The following is a 20,363-nucleotide window of genomic DNA, read 5'->3' on the forward strand; positions in this document are numbered from 1 at the left end:
CCCCTGGCTTCAACTTAAGAGGACTCCTCTTCTTGTTTAAATCTGGCTTTAGACACTTATTAGCAGTGTAACCCTGGCCAAGTCATTTAACCCTATCTGCCTCAGTGTCCTCATTTGTAAAATGAACTGGAGAAGGAAATGGCAAACTACTCCAGTATCTTTGTCGAGAAAATCCCAAACTTATGAGAAAGAACCTATCCACATTCAGAGGAAGAACTGTGGGAGCAAAAACACAGAAGAAAAACAACTGCTTGATCACATGGGTGATGGGGAGATGATTGTGGATGTAGTCTTAGTGATCACCCTGGTGCAAACATCAATAATAAGGAAATAGGTCTAGATCCTATTTGCTATGTAAAGCCCAGTGGAATTGCTCGTTGGCTTGTTGGGAGGAAGGGAAGAGGGGAGAGAAAGAACATGAATCATGTAACCACGGAAAAATATTCTAAATTAATTAATTAAATAAAAATTTCAAAAAAAGAAAATCCCCAGAGGGGCCACCAAGAGCTAGACAAACAAACAGCAAATGTGCTTCTATACAAATGTGTATTGGAGCAAACGGAATACCTATATATAACATATAATTTTGCAAACTCTCTAGTGTTCTACTGTCAGTACTGATGCTGCTGATCATTAATAACTAGCTTGGGCCAGTTCTAGATTAATGCTCAGATTACTGATTGAATCTTTAGGCCTGAAGCTGCATCTTTTTCAGGAACTCTCACAGGCAGGGGAGCAGAAGGGAGGTGAGGGACCTGGGATGGGGACTCCTGGAGCTAGTCTGGGGAGGCTTCCTGAAGGGGGGAGCCCTGGAATAAGAACTCTGATTGGAACTCCAAAGAAGATGAGCTAATGCATGAGGCATCCAGGGAGAGGTTCCCTGCTGCCCATCTCAGGAGGACTTCTCGGCACCCCGGTCTGTCCTCTGAGCCATTGGCTCTCTCCCCCTCCCTCCCCTTGCTGTGGGTGGCTCACCTGCTTTTCAGCCCGTTCAGATCCTTGTAAAACTGCACATCCTTTGGGTCAGACGTGGTGAGCTGGTGATCCTTCATGTCAGCAAAGGCATAGATGAGGTGAGTGCAAAGGGAAGGGTCCACGTTCTGGGGGAGGAAGGCTGCCTGGCCAGACCTATATTGGGACCAGTTGGTGAAGTAGCAAACTAGTTTAACAGCAGAACCTGGGATGGGAAGAGAGGGAAGACCGACCAGAAGTGAGGGGGTGGGAAAGTCTACCTGGAAACCCCTACTCTAGAGAGGGGTGGAAGTGGGGGGGGGGGAAGAAGAGATCCATTGTATCCTTAATTTTTGGTTCCCCAACCTGGGTTGGGGGATTCGATGAGTAACTTTACCTCTTTAAGATTGGTTTTAAGAGGGCAGCTGGGTGGCTCAGTGGATGGAGAGCCAGGTCTAGAGAAAGGAGGTCCTGAGTTCAAATATGGCCTCAGATACTTCCTAGCTGTGTGACCCTGGGCAAGTCACTTAACCCCCATTGCCTATTCTTTATGACTCTTCCTCCTTGGGACCAATACTACATATTGGTTCCAAGATGGAAGGTAAGGATTAAAAAAAAGAAAAGAAGAAGACTTGGTTTTAGTGTGGTCCAATGGAAAAAGTATTGTTGGATATGTAGGCAGAAGATCTAAATTCCAATATTATTTCTGACATTTACTAGGGCAAGTCAAATAATGTTTCTGGCCCTCAATTTCTTCTTATGTAAAATAAAAGGAGGGCAGGGAGGTACCTCAGTAGGTAGAGAACCAGATCTGGGGATCAGAGGTCCTGAGTTTAAATCTGGCCTCAGATACTTCCTAGCTATGTGACCCTAGGCAAGTCACTTGACCCCCATTGCCTAGTCCTTACCACTCTTCTGCCTTGGAGCCAATATACAGTAATACAATATGCAGTAATATAAAAATCTAAGACAGAAGGTAAGGGTTTTTTAAAATAATAATATAAATAATAAAAATATATAACAATAACCATAACTATAATATAATAATAAACGAAATGTAAAAATAATAAAATTAAATTAAAGGATCAGTCACGATGGCCTCTTAAGGTTCCTTCCAGCTCTAAATCTACAATCCTCTGGCCTTTGAGTGATGTTAGGGTCAGGAAACCCTCCAATAAATCCCTGGGAGATGGTTAGTTCAAAATTGGCTCTTTTCTCCAACCTTTCTTTTTTGACTAGAAATACCTAATGAGATAAGGTTAAAGAGACCACCGAAATGGAGTCATAGTTAAGAACCTTAGCAAGAGGGGTTGAGTAAATATTCCATTAAATACTCCAAGTCTAGGATGACCTCATTCAGACAAGAGAAAGAAAGGCCTTTCAGAAAAGAAAAGGAAATTCAACTCTAAAAGAGCTAAAACAACTTGAGGCCATCCACCAGCAAAAGTGTTACTGACTCTCTGGGACTCTTTGGATCCTGGAATCCAAGTGAGTACATAGTAGGGATTCCTGACTGAAGGGAATTAATAATATTCATTGTTGATAAGACTAAAGACACCAGGCAGGGGAAAAGAGCACCAGACAAGGAATCAGCTGACATTAGGGTGCAAATCTGACCTGATACTTACTAGCTGTGTGACCCTGGACAAGTCCCTTCAATTTCTCTGGGGCTCAGTTTCCTCCCTAAAATAAGCTTACCATTTTACAGGATTATTGTAAAGAAAGTTCATTGTAAGCTATAGAGCAACTCATAAGTGTTAGCTGCTGTGGCTGCTACATAAGATCAAAGAGAGGGTCAAAAAGAAAAAGAAAATTGGAAAGAGGAGGTTCTGGGATTTCTATTTCTGCTTTCTATATTTCTTTCTAGTTTTCTAGGTTTCTTTCTTTCACATGAGTATTTCACAGAATATGACTTTATGGCCACTTATGCAGATGCTTAATAAAAGAATCTATTATTTAGGAAGGAAAGAAGCATTTATTAAGCACTGATTATGTGCCAGGTATTATGCTAAGTGCTTTACAGATATTCTCTCTCCAATCTGCCCCAGACATTTATTAACTGTGTAACCTGAGCAAGTTCCTTAACCCCAATTGCCTAACAATTAACCTTCTGTCCTAGAACCAATACTTAGTATCAATTCCAAAGCAGAAGGTAAGGTTTAAATGTATCTATATCTGTACCTATATCTATCCATCCATCCAGTTTACCTATCTATTTATTTGTATACATCATTTGATCCTCACATATCCCTGTGAAATAGATATTATTATAAATACCATTTTACAGTAGAGGAAACTGAGGCAAGTTGGGGTTAAGTGATTTATCCAGGATCACACAATGTCTAAGGTTGAATTTGAAGTCAGGTCTTCCTGACATGACTCAGAGTTCTATCCACTGTATCACCATTTAAAAGGATTATTCTTGGAATCCAGTGTCAGGAGAAGTTATATTTCACATTTCTATATGGGTTTACATTTTACAAGGCTATTTTTTCCCCACAACAACCCTGTGTAGGTTTATTATCCACATTTTACAGATGGTAAACAGTTTTCAGATAAGTTAAATGACTTGACCCAGGTCACATAGTCAGTCAATGACAGGGACAGCTCTTGAACCCAAATTATCTGACTACAAATTCTTTACTCATGTGCTTCCTAAAGATGAAAATCAATACATCAAACATAAAGCATTTGTTAGGTGCTTACTAAGTACCTTACTGTGTGCTGAACACCTGGGATACAAAGGTTAAACATAGTCCCTGCCCTTAAAGATCTTTTATTCTAGTGGGGCATGAGTTTTGTGACAAAAGGAGAAAGACAGCTGTATTAGGAGATAGGAGACCTATGTTCCCAGTCCCAGTTCTCCTACAGGACAGTGATATTGGTCAAATTGTCCAGTTCAGGGAATGTCTATTGGGCCAATTTGGTTGGGAACCAAACTGTATATAGAATACAGGAAGGAGAGTCATTTGAAATAAATGTAGAAAGGGGGCAACAAAGTGGCTTAGTGGGTAGAGAGCCAGGTCTGGAGATGGGAGACCCTGGGTTCAAATCTGACCTCAGATATTTCCTAGCTGGGTGACCCTGGGCAAGTCACTTGACCCCCATTGCCTAGCCCTTACTGCTCTTCTGTTTCAATACTCAGTATTGATTCTAAGTCAGAAGCGAAAGAAAGAAAGAAAGAAAGAAAGAGAGAGAGAGAGAGAGAGAGAGAGAGAGAGAGAAAGAAGGAAGGAAAGAAAAAAGAAAGAAAGAAGGAAAGAAAGAAAGTTAAATAAAGTTAAGATGGAACAGAGGACAGGAAATATTTTCATTTTTTGTTTTTATATCTTTGCCTAGCAATATCTTGGCACAAATAGAACAACAAATTCTAATTTAAATGATTTGAGTAGAATTAAAAGGTCTTTAACTGATTTATAAGGGAATCCTCTCACTCCTCCCTTAATACTAGTTTACCAGTTGTGTTACTTTTTAGATCATCTTATTCCCTTGTCCCCGCCCCAAGATGTGAACAGTCTTATGGTCAAAGTGGATAACTCTCAGATCCCTAAGAGGAAGGAGAGCAGGAATTAGAGTAAGAGAAATTAATCTCAAAGCCATTAACAGGAAGTATAACAAGAGCCATCCCTAGAACTCAGGGCTATAGGAGGGTTAAAGCACTTGAGCTGCCTTCTGGCTGCACCTCTGAACTGGCTACTAAATCCACTTCCTTTCCTCTTCTGGATGAAGGAACAGTGTCATTTGGCACAGATGTGCTGTGTGACCTTGGATTATTCATTCAACCTGTCTTTGCTTCTGTTTCTCTCTTTGCATAATGAGGGATCATCCTTCATTGCCCTCCCAGGGCAGCTGAACTATTGGGTGTAAGATCACATAGGCAGACCAAAGAAGTCTGAACTTTTTGAAGAGAAGTTTCTGTAGCGATCCAGTGAAGGGATGGCCTTTGCTATGGAGGTGGGGGGTGGGGGGTGGCTTGTATTCTTGATACGGTGTTTAGCGATCTTAGGGAAAGAATTGATGGAATTTAAGTAGTTGGTCCAGGGAAATTGTCTACTTACTGTATTGAAGCAACAGCAGAAGAATCAAACCTAAAGAAATATAAGAGAGAGAGTGTGTGAGTAAGAGAGGGTGAGAAAAGCAGTGGAGACAGAGAGAGAAAGAGAGAGTCAAATAAGTCAGAAAAATAATCAGGGAGAGAGAAAGAATGTGTAAGAGAGGGTGTGAGAGAGAAAGAGACAGGAAACACCGAGTCAGAGTTAGAGACAGACAGAGAAGTATTGGGAGATCAATAAGGGACAGCATGATATGCTACAGCCTGATGGAAACACCCCCAAATTTAGTGTCAGAAGATTTCAGTCTAAACAGCTGTGCTCTGAGTCACTTGACCCCCATTGCCAACACTTACCACTCTTCTGCCTTGGAACCAATACACAGTATTGACCCCAAGATGGAAGGTAAGGGGTTAAAATAAATAAATAAATAAAATAAAATAAATAGCTGTGCTCTGTATCACCTGTGTGACATTGGGCATTAACTCTCTGGATCCCAAGTTTCCACATCTATAAAAAGAGGGATTGATTGATCTTGAGGGATTGTCACTTCCTCAAAATCATACAGAGAGTGAATGACGAAAGAGAGACTTGAATACAGAACTGTCCTTTGAAGCCAAACCAAGGATTGGTTTGCATTGTGCCATGCTGTTTCTTCCTTCCAATGAGACTAACAACAAGGCAAAAAGGTTGTGAGCAATCCCTGAATTAGTCATCACATTGTCCTCTACTCTTTCTCTGGCCATATTGCTTCCAATCCCTTAATCCTTCTGCTTACCCCAATACTGACTTACCTGTCCACATTGTTGCTTGTCCCATGTTGGCAGCTCAAGACCAGGCTCAAGCCCTTCTCTACTGCTGATTTATGTCCTTCCCTCAAGGCCTGTTTCCTTTTATTGGTGTCTGTACCTCCCTAGCCCAGGTATGTTGAAATCAGAAAGACCAGCAATGAAATGGAAAGCTGAAGGAGGCCAGGAATTAAATGGCAGTGATTGGGTAAAGCTTTGACACAATGACCTTTGGAAATCCTCATTTCTCTAGAAAAATAAAAAGATGCAAGCTGGGCAACCAACTAATGCCAGCTGTGGTTGGTATTGCCAAATGGAGTGTGAGTGTGTGTGTGTGTGTGTGTGTGTGTGTGTGTGTGTGTAATGGAAAGAGAAGAATAATTTCTAAACATTCTGCCAAATAAGAGTGACTCTGTTCTCTCTCTCTCTCTCTCTCTCTCTCTCTCTCTCTCTCTCTCTCTCTCTCTCTCTCTCTCTCTCTCTCTCTCTCTGTTTGTCTATCTGTCTGTCTGTCTGTCTTTCTATCTCTGTCTCTGTCTCTAGGTGTGTATTGTGTGTATTTTAGCTCAAATAATAGATAGTACAAGTGGAAAGATAATTGGACTGGATGACAGAAAATGTGAATTCTTGTCCCAAAGTTGTTTCCCACTTGCTGGGTCTCTATCTCAGGGATGTAATTTTGTTTCTTTGGTCCTTCATTTCCCTCTCTGTAAAAAAAAAAACAAGAGAAACAGAGGGCAATCTGGAGGATTTCACAGAGTCTGACTCTGTGAAAGAAAATTTGATGCCTATTGACAGGCCAAAGGGGTGCTCATTCTTGGAGGCAGTAGAAGCTAGAGGGTCTAGTGGGACTTTGTTAGAGTGGGGATTTAAAACTTTTTATGAATGTCACGGACCCCACTGGCAGTTTAGTGAAACTTATGGGTCCCCTTTTCAGAATCATGTTTAAAAATGCAGCTCAGTGTCTCAGTGGATAGAGAGCCAGGCTCAGATTCAGATATGGCCTCAGACACTTCCCAGCTGTGTGACCATGAGCAAGTCCATGAGTTTAACCATGAGTTAAAAGCAGTCAGCAAGGAGTTCCCTAGAAGGGATCTCAAGAACTCCCTGACAAAATCTTAAAAACTACTTTCATATACTCTCCTTTGTCCAATGAAATGTTTGTAAAAAGCCTTAAACACAGAGCCTAGCACATAGTAGCACATTATAATATTTTATTTCCTTCCTTCCTTACTATTGTGTCCACAGTTGGGTCTCAGATCAACCAAGACTGGTTCTGTGAACTAATGATGAAGGAGGAATTAGAACACAGTTCTCCAGGGTGAAATGGTCTACACATTATAGAGGGAGTTTCTTCATCTGGAAGTTTCCTATCCCAATAAAATCAGAGATAAAATGCCTCTCCCCAAATACCCAGTCTCTTAACATTTAGCATTACCTATGGAACTAGGACATAAGACAGATGGATTTCCATGAAGGAGAAGGAGAACTTAAAGAAGGAGTTGCTAATTGGAGAAGGCATGCTTGGAACATCTGTCATGTTGGTGGGTATAGGGAAAGAAGAAAATAAACTCAGTTTCTGTCATAATTTTACCTTAGTTTAGCATATGGTGGGGCATTTGCCTGCATGCCAAAATGGCTAATTCTGTAGAATAAGTCCAAAGGAGAGGAGAAGGAGCACTTTAGGGAGTATCAGGAGACTTGGTTCTCAGGAAAGAATTATTCCATCTCTGATACTCTCCTCAGAACCAGAACCAGAACCAGAACCCAAGAAGGAAAAAAAAAAAGCTTGGGCTATCCAAACAAAGACATTACAGTCCTCTTGGAAAACACTTTCCAGCTGGTAACTGAAGGCCCTTCTTGATCTCTCCAAGTCTCTCAAAGGCACACAGATTCTGCCTTTTACTCTTATTGGGACCTTTGGTTTCTTGACCCAACTGTATTCTACCAGTCCATCTCCATAACTCTAACTTCATTTACTTCTAAACCAAACCTCAAACTCCTGTCTGACCATCTTCATCATTCACTTGCTGCTACCTTTGGATCTCTAACCCCCTCGAACTTCCGCTGTTCTCAACCTGTGAATGTTCAACCTTATCCCTAGTGCCTGGCACATATTCAGGACTTAAAAATCCTCATTCGTTGACTATTTGATTGATCCTTTATTAACCTTCAGTAGGTTGGAGATTTCTGGAGGTTTCTCCAATTCTATTCCTAGGTTACTGAGAATTTCTGGAGAAAAATCACAAATTAAGCTATTTTTATCCACTTAGAATTTATATTGTATAATCTCAGCTAGGTCATTCACAGTTCATTCACTAGAGGCTGCTTTCTTTCTACAAAAGTCCTCAACTGCACACCTTCCACCATCTACTTAAAACAGATGATCTAAATTTTCTTGTTCACAAAGAAGCCAGAGGCCATTGGAGAAGAGCTTTGTTAAATCCCCTCCATGCCTAAATGTGTTTCAGTCTTCCTCTTCACTTCCTCCTTCCCTTCTGTCACAGAAGAAGTGGCATCCTGACCCCTCAATCTTTTAGCAATCTTCTTTTCTTTCTCATGGACCTTCATTCTCTCTCTCTCTCTCTCTCTCTCTCTCTCTCTCTCTCTCTCTCTCTCTCTGTTTTCCTCTCTTTATCTCTTTTCTTTGCCTCTCTCTTGTCTCTGCTTCTCTCTCTTTTCTCTGCCTCTGTGTGTGTATCTATCTTTCTTGTCTGCCCCTTTCTCTCAAAAAACATTCTTGAGCTTCTATATATCACCTCATCCCTTTGCTAGCAAACTTCTAGAGAAAAATAAAAAACTGAACCTAGTTTCTAAGCATTTCCTTATCACTCAACCTCTCCTGAGACCTTGTTCTTCATAGCTCTCCTGAAATTACCTTCTAAAAGATCACCAGTAACTACATAACCATGCAATTCAATAGCCTATTTTTCAGGGCCTGTAATTCCCCAACACCTTTGGAGCATTTAATACTGTTAATCTCACCCTTCTTCTAGATGCCCTTTTCTCCCTTGACTTTAGGCACTTTTATTTCTCTCAAAGCTTTCTTCCTATCTCTCTAATTTTTCCTTCTCAGTTTCTTTAGAATTCAGTCCTAGATTTGGAAAGGACCTCCATGATGACCTAATCCAATGAGTTCCTTTCTTTCTACATCTTGGAGAAGTGATTGACCTCTGCTTAAATACTATTAATAATGGAGAACTCACTATCTTCCACCCCATTCCACTGCTGGACAATTAGAGTACTTGGGACTGAACTCATTGATCCCCATTGTGTCCTATAGAGGCCAAGCCAAAGAAATCTAGCCTTTCTTCTATTCCAATAGAATAGAAGAATATTCTCTTCAATAAATTCTTGAAAATAGCTATCATATCCCTTCTCAGTTCTTTTTTCTCCAGCATCATCGCCTCCAGTCCTAATACTGTTAAGGTCTCTATTGTTCTCACAATTCTGATTTTCCTTCTCTTAGTCTGCTCCAATATATCAACTTTTTAAAAGTGATATCTGGGGTCCAATACAGTATTCCAAATATTGTCTGAATAGGGCTGAGCAAAGTTAGATTTGTATCTCACTTTTTGAATGAATGACTCCAGGCTCTGCCTTCTATCCACTGAGTTTCAAGGGAAGCTAGAAAGGAGGTAGGGCACAGGTGTGATAGAATATTTTGGGAATAGCTAAGAAGTGTTGTGGTGGCCTAGTTCTAGGCAAAATAAAGTGAAAGATCACCCCCATCAACAGAAGGGGGATGAGTAGATTATCCAGAGTGTAGATGGCATGGTTCAGAAGTGACTGAGGACACTATGTTTCTGTTGAAGTAGCTTAAGACAGTGCTACCTTTCTGACTTCTACATCATATTGCTAGCTCGCCTGGAAGTTGCAGCCCATTAAACCCCCCTAGATCTTTAAGAATCCCTGTCTAGCTGCAGAAAGTCATCCCTACTTTTAATATTCACCCTACATGCAGCACTTTGTTTCTTAATTTTTAATTTCTTATTTTTTCTTAATTTAATTTCTTAAATTTTTCAGTTACTTGTAGAAACAATTTTTGACAATTGTTTTCTGATATTTTAGGATTCAGACTTTCTCCCTTCCTCCCTTCCCCTCTCTCCAAGGCAATAAATAGTCTGATATGAGTTATAGCAATGTTTTCATGCAATATATATATACGTCCAATTCAGATTTTGCATTTCCAGGACAAAATTCTATATTGCTCATGTTGTGACAGAAGACATATATGTCACATACAATAAAAATCTCACAAAGGAAATAAAGTGGAAGATGTCATTCTCTAACAAATATATTATGCAAAATTTTGTTATACATTTCATAGATGAATATATTCTGCATCAAAAGAGGAAATAACCATATCAATAAGATCAACTAGGCATTGAAATGGGCAGCTACATGGCACAATGAAGAGAGTACCAAGTCTGGAGTCAGGAAGACCTGGGTTCAAATCTAGCCTCAGACAGTAACTTTGTGACCCTGGGCAAATCACTTAACCTCTATACGCCTCTATTTCTTCAATTGTAAAATGAACTGATGAAGGAAATGCAAACCATTTCAGTAACTTTACCAAGAAAATCCAAAATTGGGTCAAGAAGAGTTAGACAGGACTGAAAAGACTGAACTACAATGAAAAATGCATTGAAATAATGAACCAATTATGCTTCGCATGATAATACATGTATAAATTGCTCATCATCGCTGGGAAAGGGAAAGGGAGGGAGGAAGGGAGACAATTTGGATCTTATAACTCCAGAAAACTTATGTAGAAGATTGTTATTATATGTAATTGATAGAGTAAAATACCTTTATTAAAAAAAGAACCATTGTGCATTAGAATTATTTAAATTATTTCTTCTTTACTTTCTACCCTCCATGAGACTTGTAAATTCTTTGAGGACAAGGATGGTGTCTCAACTAAACTTTCTAGCTTTCCTTATGGTTCTTGGATGGCAGCTATCTTTAAGAAGCTTCTCTTGCTATAAGAAATGATAAGAAAGATTATTTCAGAAAAAAGCTGCAAAAGATCTACATGAACTGATGCAGAGTGAAATAAGCAGAACTGGAAGAACATGTACATACTAACAACAATGTTGGATGATGATTATCTGTGAAAACTTGGCTACTCTCAGCAATGTGATGATCTGGGACAATCCTGAAAGACTTATGATGGGAATGCTCTCCACCTCCAGAGAAGGAACTGTGGAGTTGGTTGGATATGGATCAAAGAGGACTCTCTTTCACATCAGTGTATTTTCAACTTTATTTTGGGGTTTTGGTTTCATATGAGTGTGCTCTTTCAACATTGACCAATATGGAAATGTGTTTTGCACAATAATACATGTATGGCCCAAATTAAATTATTGATCAGCTTTGATTGGGGGGGTAGGGAAGGAACAGAGGAAGAGAGTTTGGATCTTATAATTTTGGAAAACGTATGTTGAAAATCATTATTATTTGTACTTGGGAAAATAAAGTACCTTTGGATAAAAAGAAAAGGAGAAGCTTCTCTCACAGACTACAGTTCTAAGCAGTCACCATTAAAGTAGAACTCAGCTTGCCCCAGAGTTCACTGACCCTAGCATGGCCTCTTATCTATTCTGAATTCTCTATTATCTAACCAATGGCCAAGTCTTGTTGATTCTTCCTCCACATCTCCTTGATGCCCCCACTAATATCTCTCCCTTGCCCTTTATGACCTTTGTCCCTTTTCTCCACTTACCCAACCACCAACTTCATTCCAGTCCTCCTCCCAGCTCACATAGATTCTCACAATAAATTCCTAATTTCCTTTCCTCCTTCCAATCTGTCTTCTCTCCAGTCAATCCTTCACACATCTGCCAACAAATCTCCTATAGCATAGTCTGTCCATGCTATTATTCTGCTCAAGAACCTTTGGAGTCTCTGTTATTTCTAGAAGAAAATGCAGTATCCCACTCCCCCACCCACTGGATAGAAGACCTACTGTGGATGGTTGAAAGTGATCCCATATATAGCGTGATTTTCTTGTACATATGTATAATAAAGTCTAATCAAGAAATTAAACACGCAGTAAGATACTGCCACCATTAAATACAATAATAATAAAAAGTACATTGCAATATTGTATAACAGACCCACATGTGTGCGCGCGCGCGCGCGCGCACACACACACACACACACACACACTTATCTGTGGGGGGATATTATCCAAGACCCTCCAGTGAATGCCTGAAACCAAGGACAATTCTCACTTTAATTTTTAACACCTATGTTTACTGAATAGTGCTGCATTGTCTCTTCCTGCTCCTGCCCTGAACTCAGAGCTCAGCAGCTTCTCAACCCAACCACACACACACACACACACACACACACACACACACACACTCCACACATCCTAAAACCAAATTCTCCAAGTGAAAGCAGGATTGCAGAGAGATGGCATCAGCTGGCAGACCTCCTGCATAGAAAGAGGAGACTTTTGCCCCACTCTACCCCCTGCTGCCTACCTGTCTGCCCATCCATGGGTCTGTCTTCCATCTGTGCCTGGTCCAGCTTCCACTTGTCCTTAAACCATGTACCAGCCCCCTCCATCATTTGGCAGCAGCCCCCTTCCTTTTTCTCTTCTTCCCCTGGAATGACCAAGGGTAGCTGAAAAGTGAAACCTTGGAAAAGGGGGGACCACTGCATATGCACCATAATCTGACTCCCACCTATCTTTCCTCTCATTTTACTTTATTCCCCACCACAAACCAAAAAAGGTATTTAAAGTCAGAAGACAAATTCCTATTCTAGTTCTCTCTTACTATTTATGTGATACTAATCCAGTCAGTTACCATCTCTGGACCTCGGTCCCCTCATCAGCAAAATAAAGTCTTTGGATTGTCAACATGGAATCTAGGAATCCCAAACTTGTGGCCTAGTGGGATCTGATGAACCCCAATTTTAGATTTAGCTTGTAGATTGGAGAGCCCAAAGCTTGTATTTGTTCCCTGTTTCCATAAGAATCTACCCTGAAGGGAAATGATATGCCTGGTTGGGTGAGATAAGCATATGCTAAGGGCATTCTTTGTTTTAGGTAGCTTCCCCTATTGTATTAAAACCTCTCTCCGGAAGGTCACACATGGGCATGAACCATCCCTTATTAACTTTGTAAGCAGCCCCCTTCTCTTGCACCCTAGCTTCTAGCTTGACTGTATCTCGTCAGTGTAGTTTGAACACTCCCATTTTCCTTGTAGCCATAGCGATGTCAATCATCTTTCCCTGCCCCTGGACTCCCCAAAGGGTATATATAGGTTCCCCAAGTTCTTTTGTTCCTCGGAGTTGTCATCTAGCGTTGTGGCGCTCCCTAGGGATAACATCCCCAGAGTCCAGGGTTTGCACCCTGAAAGGGTTGTGGCGCCGACTCTGAGTAAAGGGCCAAATTGGACTTATCCCTATCTTGATTAAAGACTTGGTTTTTCTGACTATTTAATAGTTCTGTGTTATTTCCAAGTTAACAGGATTAACAGACCTCAAAGGTGCCTTCCAGTTCTAAATTTGTAATGCTAGAATTCTCCCATTTTAATCAAACTGGACTACTAGTATTCTTCAGACTTCCATCTCCCACCACCGTGCTTTTGTACAAAGTCTAAAACACATTCTTTTCCCACCTTGGACCCTCAGAATCTTTTTTCTTTAAGTCTCAGTTCCTATGCCACCTCTTCTGTGAAACTTTCCCTCATCTTTCCAGTTTTTAATATTCTCTGCCTACTCAAATGGCTTGCATTTACTTATATTTGTACATGTTTGTCCCTTTATATTATAGTTTTCTGTCCTAGTTTTTCTTTATCCAACAAGTTGCTAATGATCATGCAAGTTCTTTCCTTCAGCCTAGGATTCTAGACCCTTCTGTCCTCTCCCTTCTCTAGAATGCTCCATTTCTGGAATTTTTAGTTAATAATTCTTGAAATCTTCCAGGCTATGAAGCTTACTATTTTCTATCTGAATTGGACTCCAAACTTTGTTAAAAACAACAACACAAAAGCTGTCCCAAAGTTCTACCCATTGAGTTGTCCAGAGCCTGATGTGCTACTTGAGCTCAGTACCTGCCCCTTTCCCTCCCAATGGCCTGAAGTCCAATGTACCTGAGGCTCTCTGGTGATGCCCTAGTTATATCTCTTCCTTGTGCTTCCTTGCCTCAGTTAGGCAGAGTTGGTCTTAGCCTGAGTATGAGAGGCTGTGTTAGTCTGAATGTATCAGAGATACCACAATTTATTCAGTCTTAGTATACTTCCTTCACTGTTCCTGCCTCCCCCTGGTACCTAGTCTCCAGTTAAGACACTCAAGTCTTCCCTTAAAATTGCCAAATAGGGGCAATGAGGCACCTGAATGGTTAGAGAGTGGACCTGGGAACTTCGTGACCCTGAGCAAGTCATTTAACCTCAATTGCCTTGCTCTTACCACTCTTCTGTCTTGGAATTGATACCTACTCACTATTCTAAGACAGAAGATGAGGATTTAAAAATAATATAGATCCCATTGCTGTTATTATTTATGAGCTCACCTGGCTCTTCCATGAAGTTTCTCTAACTTTCAGCAAGGAATCTAATACCACCCCACACCCAGGAGACTCTAAACTCTTGGAGGGCAGGGACGGATGGCCTTTAGGAAACTTACTTAAGGTAACTCAGAGGGTATTTGGCTCATGAACAGGCACCTGCTATGGGTAGAACACAATGGTAGGCTAGGGGTGCAGATGTGAGAGACCCTGCCCTGGTGGTGCCCCAGGTGAGGAAGGGGCTGAGGGGACAAGTACATATGCACACATGAGGAACAACAATTCAATGACCCTTAAGGAAAGGGGCATGACTCTCAAGTGGCTATGAGTATCTTTTGAGTGATTTGTCTGGAAATTTCCCAAGGCTTCTCAAATGACAAGGATACTTCTCCTTACCCCTCTCCTCCCCACCTTTGCTTCAACAAGCCTCTACTTCCTCTGGGAGATCTCTATTATCATGGAAAGGTTCCTGTAATAATTATAATGGATCTTGATCATATTCTTACATATCTAGCCTGGAGGAATTTCTGCTGGAGCTGAATGGCAGAAGGGGACCAGACTCTGGAGATTCTTGGGGCATTCCTTTTTTAAAACCTTTATCTTCCATCTTGGAATCAATATTGTGTATTGATTACAAGATAGAAGAGTCATAAGGGCTAGGCAATGGGGGCTAAGTGACTTGCCCAGGGTCACACAGCTAGGAAGTGCCTGAGGCCAGATTTGAATCTAGGACCTGGCTCAGGTGTTCTGGCATTGTTTCTCTCCAATCCTAGGCATACTCTGTGAACTGGGTTTAGCTTCTCTCTAATTAGAGAGGGTTAGATTCCCTTTTTTTCACACTCAGGTTTCTTAAGTGCCTCCATCCCAGGTCCCCAGGATGTTTTTACTTATAATTGATTAAATTACAGATCACAAGTGGAGAAGTTCTCAAAAATTGAGGAAGTAAAAAGAGGGATTCCTCAGTGCACAGTACAAGTCAGGCATAGTGTAGATATTTATTCCTACATACAAAAAGAAATGCTCAGCTTTAAAGACTCACATTGCACATTAGCAGGTCTCAGTGACAATTTACAGTCCTTACTATACTAGGTATCATAATGGAATGAGCGCTGTGCCTGGAGCCAGGAAGCCTCATCTGGCCTCAGTTACTTACCAGTTGGATGGATTTTTTCCTTTTCACTGAGAGTTTCTTTATTAGGAGCTCCCTAATAAAACCAATAAAACCCCACATCTGCCATCATTTGTGTATTTGTTAACCCAGAAAGCATCTTTATACAGATTATTGTGCTAGGCGCTAAGAGAGATAAAAAGCCTGGATGAGGAAGATGGTCCCTACAGATGTGGCATCAAATGTGGCCTCAGATACTTACCAGCTGGATGGCCCTGGACAAGTCACCTAACCCTATTTGCCTCAGTTCCTCATCTGTAAAATGATTTGGAAAAGGAAATGGCAAATCATTCCAACATCTTTGTCAAGAAAACCCCAAACAGGGTCGTGAAGAGTCAAACGTGACTGAAACAAATGAACGACAACAGAATAGTCTCCTGGGAGGCTAATATTTAAGTCTCAGAAGAACATATGGCAATTTTGCTAGACTTAATCAGACATTTTACATTTCTTTTGGATGAGATGCTGTCAAAACAACTGTTTACAGGGCCAGGTTTGGAATAGTCCTTTACTTTGGGGTGGCCATCCTCTCTCAAAAAATGTGCCCCCAGAAAGGGGCAGCTAGGTGGGTTGGTGGCTTGAGAGCCACACCCATAGATGGCAGGTCCTGGGTGCAAATATGTGACCCTGGGCAAATCCCTTAATCCCCATTGCCTAGCCCTACCACTCTCCTGTCTTGCAACCAATTCATAGAATTGATTCTAAGATGGAAGGTAAGAGCTTTTTAAAAAAGAAAAATGAGTGCCCCAGGAGTTTCCAGAGATTCTCCCATTGCTGCCATTCAGCTCCAGACTTTTCAAACTCAAAAGGTCCTCAGGCTAGCCATTCACCTAGGATCAGGAAAGAATAAACAGAGGAAGCAGGAGCCCAGGTACACACTTGCCTAGTCATGGCCTGATATACTAGCTGCCATGTGGGATGGTTACCATAATACCCAGGTATCTTTCCCTTGCCCTCACTGAGCCATTTGGAAAATGGAAGCCAGTAGACAGCCATCCTGAAGCTTATTTCTTAACAGATGCTACTCCTTATTCCCTTGCCTTTGTCACATCATACATCACCATTTTTGTGAACCACTCCTCCCCCAAAATAAAAGAATATTTTCACAAGCATTGTCCATGCTGGGCTATTATGAATATAGAACAGTTGACATGTGGAGCTATATTTGTTTTTAAAGGGTGTGAAAGAGAGGAAAAGGAAAAAAAGGTGAAAAGGAGAAATTAGGAAATTTTAAATTGGACAGAGAAAGAGAGACATCTTGGCTCCTATTTAATACAGTTGTAGAACTCAAAGCTCCCTGATGAGAAGACTCTGATTCAGGCAACTGATAACATCCCTAAATCTAGAAGGTCAAGACTGTTTTTTTTCTGCAGTAGTGTGACTGCAGAAAAATGTGTGAATTTTAAGGTTTACAGTAGGCCAGGTTATGTAGCAATAAATTGTAGGAGGAAGAATCAGGAGTTTAGAAATAGGAAATGGAATGCCAGAGACTCCAATAGGGCTTGTGTTTCTCATGATGATGACCATGGTACTCCTCGAGGGAACTACAGTCATTGTGGGGGATACCAGAGGAATCATGAGAAGAATTATGATTTTGATAATTTGTGAGAGGGAGAGGAGCTTTAAAATCTGAATGTGGTGATTTTTCCATTCCTGCTCATGATCCTCTCTGTTCCCCATTATTCCAGTCTGCTCCTCTCTTCTAATAAAGAGTCTCATGTAACCTTTAAGGTAGAGGACACTTATTATGATTGCTTCTTCCACACTGGGGCTTCCAAATTACTCTTAGTGGGCAAACTTGATTCTCAATGTACCTCCATTGGGTCCTTAAATGTGGTCAGAGTGTCAGGGAGGCCTCAAAATATTTGTAAGCTTTCTCCTCATCTTGTGTCCATGGGGATTTGTCAATAGAATACTTATTTCTCCTGATGCTTGACTTCCCTATGATCTTCTCTTAGGAGAGATCTTTTACATAAATTTAGGGCTACAACATTATGTTCTCCTGTTGGCTTTGTCCTTACAATTGCTTCAAGATTCTAGGATTTTATTCCCAGTTCTTCTTCCTGACCACCAGGAGATAGTAGCCCCTTCCTTTGAAATTCCAGCAGACATCCTTGAATCTCTCTGGGCTTTGTCCTCTTCTGATGCAAGCCTGCTTAAGTCAATTAATGCTGTTTAGATTTAGACATCTTTCATTCCTCAGTACCCTTTTATGAAGGAAGCAATTGATTGAGCAAGGGATAATAATTCCATGCAAATCTGGATATAATTTGCCAATTCTCTGGGTAAAAAAAGCCTAAGCCAGGCCTAGTGGGAAGTCTATTTATCAATTTGTACAAGATCTGTGTACAGTTAAATTTATATATTATACCTAGGCAATCAGTGGTTCCAAATCCTGCAACCATCATCTCCTCAATCCCTAGTGGAGCTACATATTTTCTGGTGCTAGACTTCTGTTCTGCTTCTACCCACCCACCCAACACTCCCCCCCCCCTCCCAGATCCCACCATTCCCATATATATATACATTCTAGGAAAGTATTCACTTTTACCTGGAAAGGTTCCTAATGGACATGGACTAAATTGTCTCAGAGTTATATAGAGTGCCTAACATTATTCTCTCAAATTTTTCAGCAGGACTTAGCTACTACATTTTTAAGGGTTTTGCTTTAGATCAATATATTGATCTCCCAGTAGAAAAGACTTCATATATAATCTTGGGTACTCCTTTAATGATTCTCTGTTCCCATGAAGTCGAGGCATTACCACCTTGACATAAAACAGTCATTTTCAGACCAAAGGTTTGCTAGAAATGAAATAACTTTGTTAGGGAATGAAAATATCACCCTTAAACACTGTTCAATTCTTAATCCTGCAACATTGATTCCTGATTTGCTTGTATCTAGAGAACCACCACATGATTGTGCATCTTTAGTGGACATAGTTGAGAAGCCTCAAAATGATCTCTTGGATTCCCCTTTAGAAAATCCTGATTTAGGGCAGCTGGGTGGCTCAGTGGATTGAGCGTCAGGCCTAGAGATGGGAGGTCCTAGGTTCAAATTTGGTCTCTGACACTTCCCAGCTGTGTGACCTTGGGCAAGTCACTTATTCCCCATTGCCTAGCCCTTATCACTCTTCTGCCTTGGAGCCAATACACAGTATTGACTCCAAGACGGAAGGTGAGGATTAAAAAAAAAAAAATCCTGATTTAGTTCTCTACACTAATGGTTCTTCTTTTATAAGGGATGGCACATGCCAAACTGGTGTCACAGTTGTATCAGACCATGATATCATCTGGGTAGCTTTGTTATCTTCATGTTTTAGCACCCAGAAAGCAAAACTATTTGCCTTGAGATAAAGCTGTATGAGAGCTAAAGGAAAGAAAGGATTGTATTTTTTTAAACCCTCACCTTCCATCTTAGAATCAATACTGTGTATTGGTTCTAAGACAGAAGAGCAGTAAGGGCTAGGCAATGGGGGTGAAGTGACTTGCCCACCTAGGAAATGTCTGAGGCCAGATTTGAACCAAGGACCTCCTGTCTCTTAGCCTGGCTCTCAATCCACTGAGATTCCCAACTGCCCCCAAGAAAGGAATAATTTTTATGGACTCTGGGTAGGTTTGGGAGATCTGTTATGCTATTGGGTTGCTCTGGATGCAGTGGGCTTTTCTGACTTCTACTGGTAATATTGTTGAAAATCCAAAGATCATTAGAGAACTGTCGACTCTTCAACTACCTACAACCTTGGCTATTGTTCATTGCCCTGCCAATACAGGAGGAAGCAGCCCTGTCTTTAGGTGAAATCAGCAGGCAGACATTGCAGTTAAGCTTGTGGCCTTAGAAGGAACTGAGCTCATTTTGACTCTGATTTCTCTCTTATAATGAACAGGAAGTGAAGAAGTGGAAGCAGAGATTTAAATCAAGGTATATTAATGGAGTTTGGGAGGCTCAGAGAGAAAACACCAACTTCCCAGACACTTCTACCATCAAATATGTTCCCAGGTGGGGCCCCTTTGGTATTCGGAGGATTGTGGACTCCATTAAAACAGTCTGAGTGGCCCCAGGTATTACCAATAGAGCCTCCCATGTGAGTGCCTCTTGTCCTACCTGCTAGGCACACATATAATCAGCATACATTCCAAGCCAAGGTGGGCATTTCCTGACTTCCACAATCTTTTGAACACTTGCAAACTGATTTCATAAGTATGCCTAAAGTTGAACATTACAAAGTTTATCTTGTTATAGTGGAACTCTGGAACTCAGGCCACAGTGGTTTTTGTTGCTAAAGTGCTATTGAGGAAGATTGTTCCCAGATTTGGCCCACCTGCAAACCTTTATTCTAATAAGGATATTCATTTTACTCATTCCATTTTACTACAGATTTATTCTTCTTTTGGAATTATTTCCAAATTCCCTACACCCTCTCATCCCCAGAGCTCAGGACAAGTTGAACATATGAACAAAGAGCTTAAAACCATAATTGGCAAACTAAGCACTGAGACTCATTTCCTTAACCCTATTTTACCTGCATGTCAGACCCAAGGGAGATTGACATGTCTCGCCATTTGAAATACTTTTTGAACATCCCCCTATTCAGGCCAAACATTTTTCTCTTGCATATACATTCTTACTGGGAGAGACATCTCTGTTGCTTCTTATATCCAGGAATTACAGGTCAGATTATGTGAACTTCACGACTCTGGGGCAGCAGTACAAGCAGGATCCTTGGACTTCTCACTCCATGCCAGAGATTAGGTGTATATAAAGAACTTTCAATGAGTTGGTGGGACTCCGCCTGCTTAGTAAAGTCCATTCCAAGTGTTGCTAACTACTCCAACTACCACCAAAACTGAAGAAAAGGATTCTTAGATTCATTGTTCTCATG

General features: G+C 40.9%; 1 protein-coding gene across 4 annotated transcripts in view; it reads right to left on the reverse strand.

The window, feature by feature from the left end:
- CHIT1 (chitinase 1) overlaps positions 1-20,363 on the reverse strand; it is a 113,058-nt gene that overhangs the window by 31,499 nt on the left and 61,196 nt on the right. For 3 of the 4 annotated variants that reach the window (XM_056815753.1, XM_056815754.1, XM_056815752.1), the window contains 2 exons: positions 5,010-5,039; positions 976-1,177 (listed from right to left, as the gene is read on the reverse strand). In XM_056815753.1, the coding sequence (XP_056671731.1) occupies positions 976-1,052 (77 nt within the window). In that variant the 5' untranslated portion in view covers positions 1,053-1,177; positions 5,010-5,039. Of the gene's footprint in view, positions 1-975; positions 1,178-5,009; positions 5,040-5,794; positions 6,099-20,363 lie in introns of those variants that run through there. The other variant, XM_007481179.3, reaches the window with a different exon arrangement.

The sequence above is a fragment of the Monodelphis domestica genome, chromosome 2, assembly GCF_027887165.1.
Source record: "Monodelphis domestica isolate mMonDom1 chromosome 2, mMonDom1.pri, whole genome shotgun sequence".
In the NCBI taxonomy this organism is placed as follows: domain Eukaryota; kingdom Metazoa; phylum Chordata; class Mammalia; order Didelphimorphia; family Didelphidae; genus Monodelphis; species Monodelphis domestica.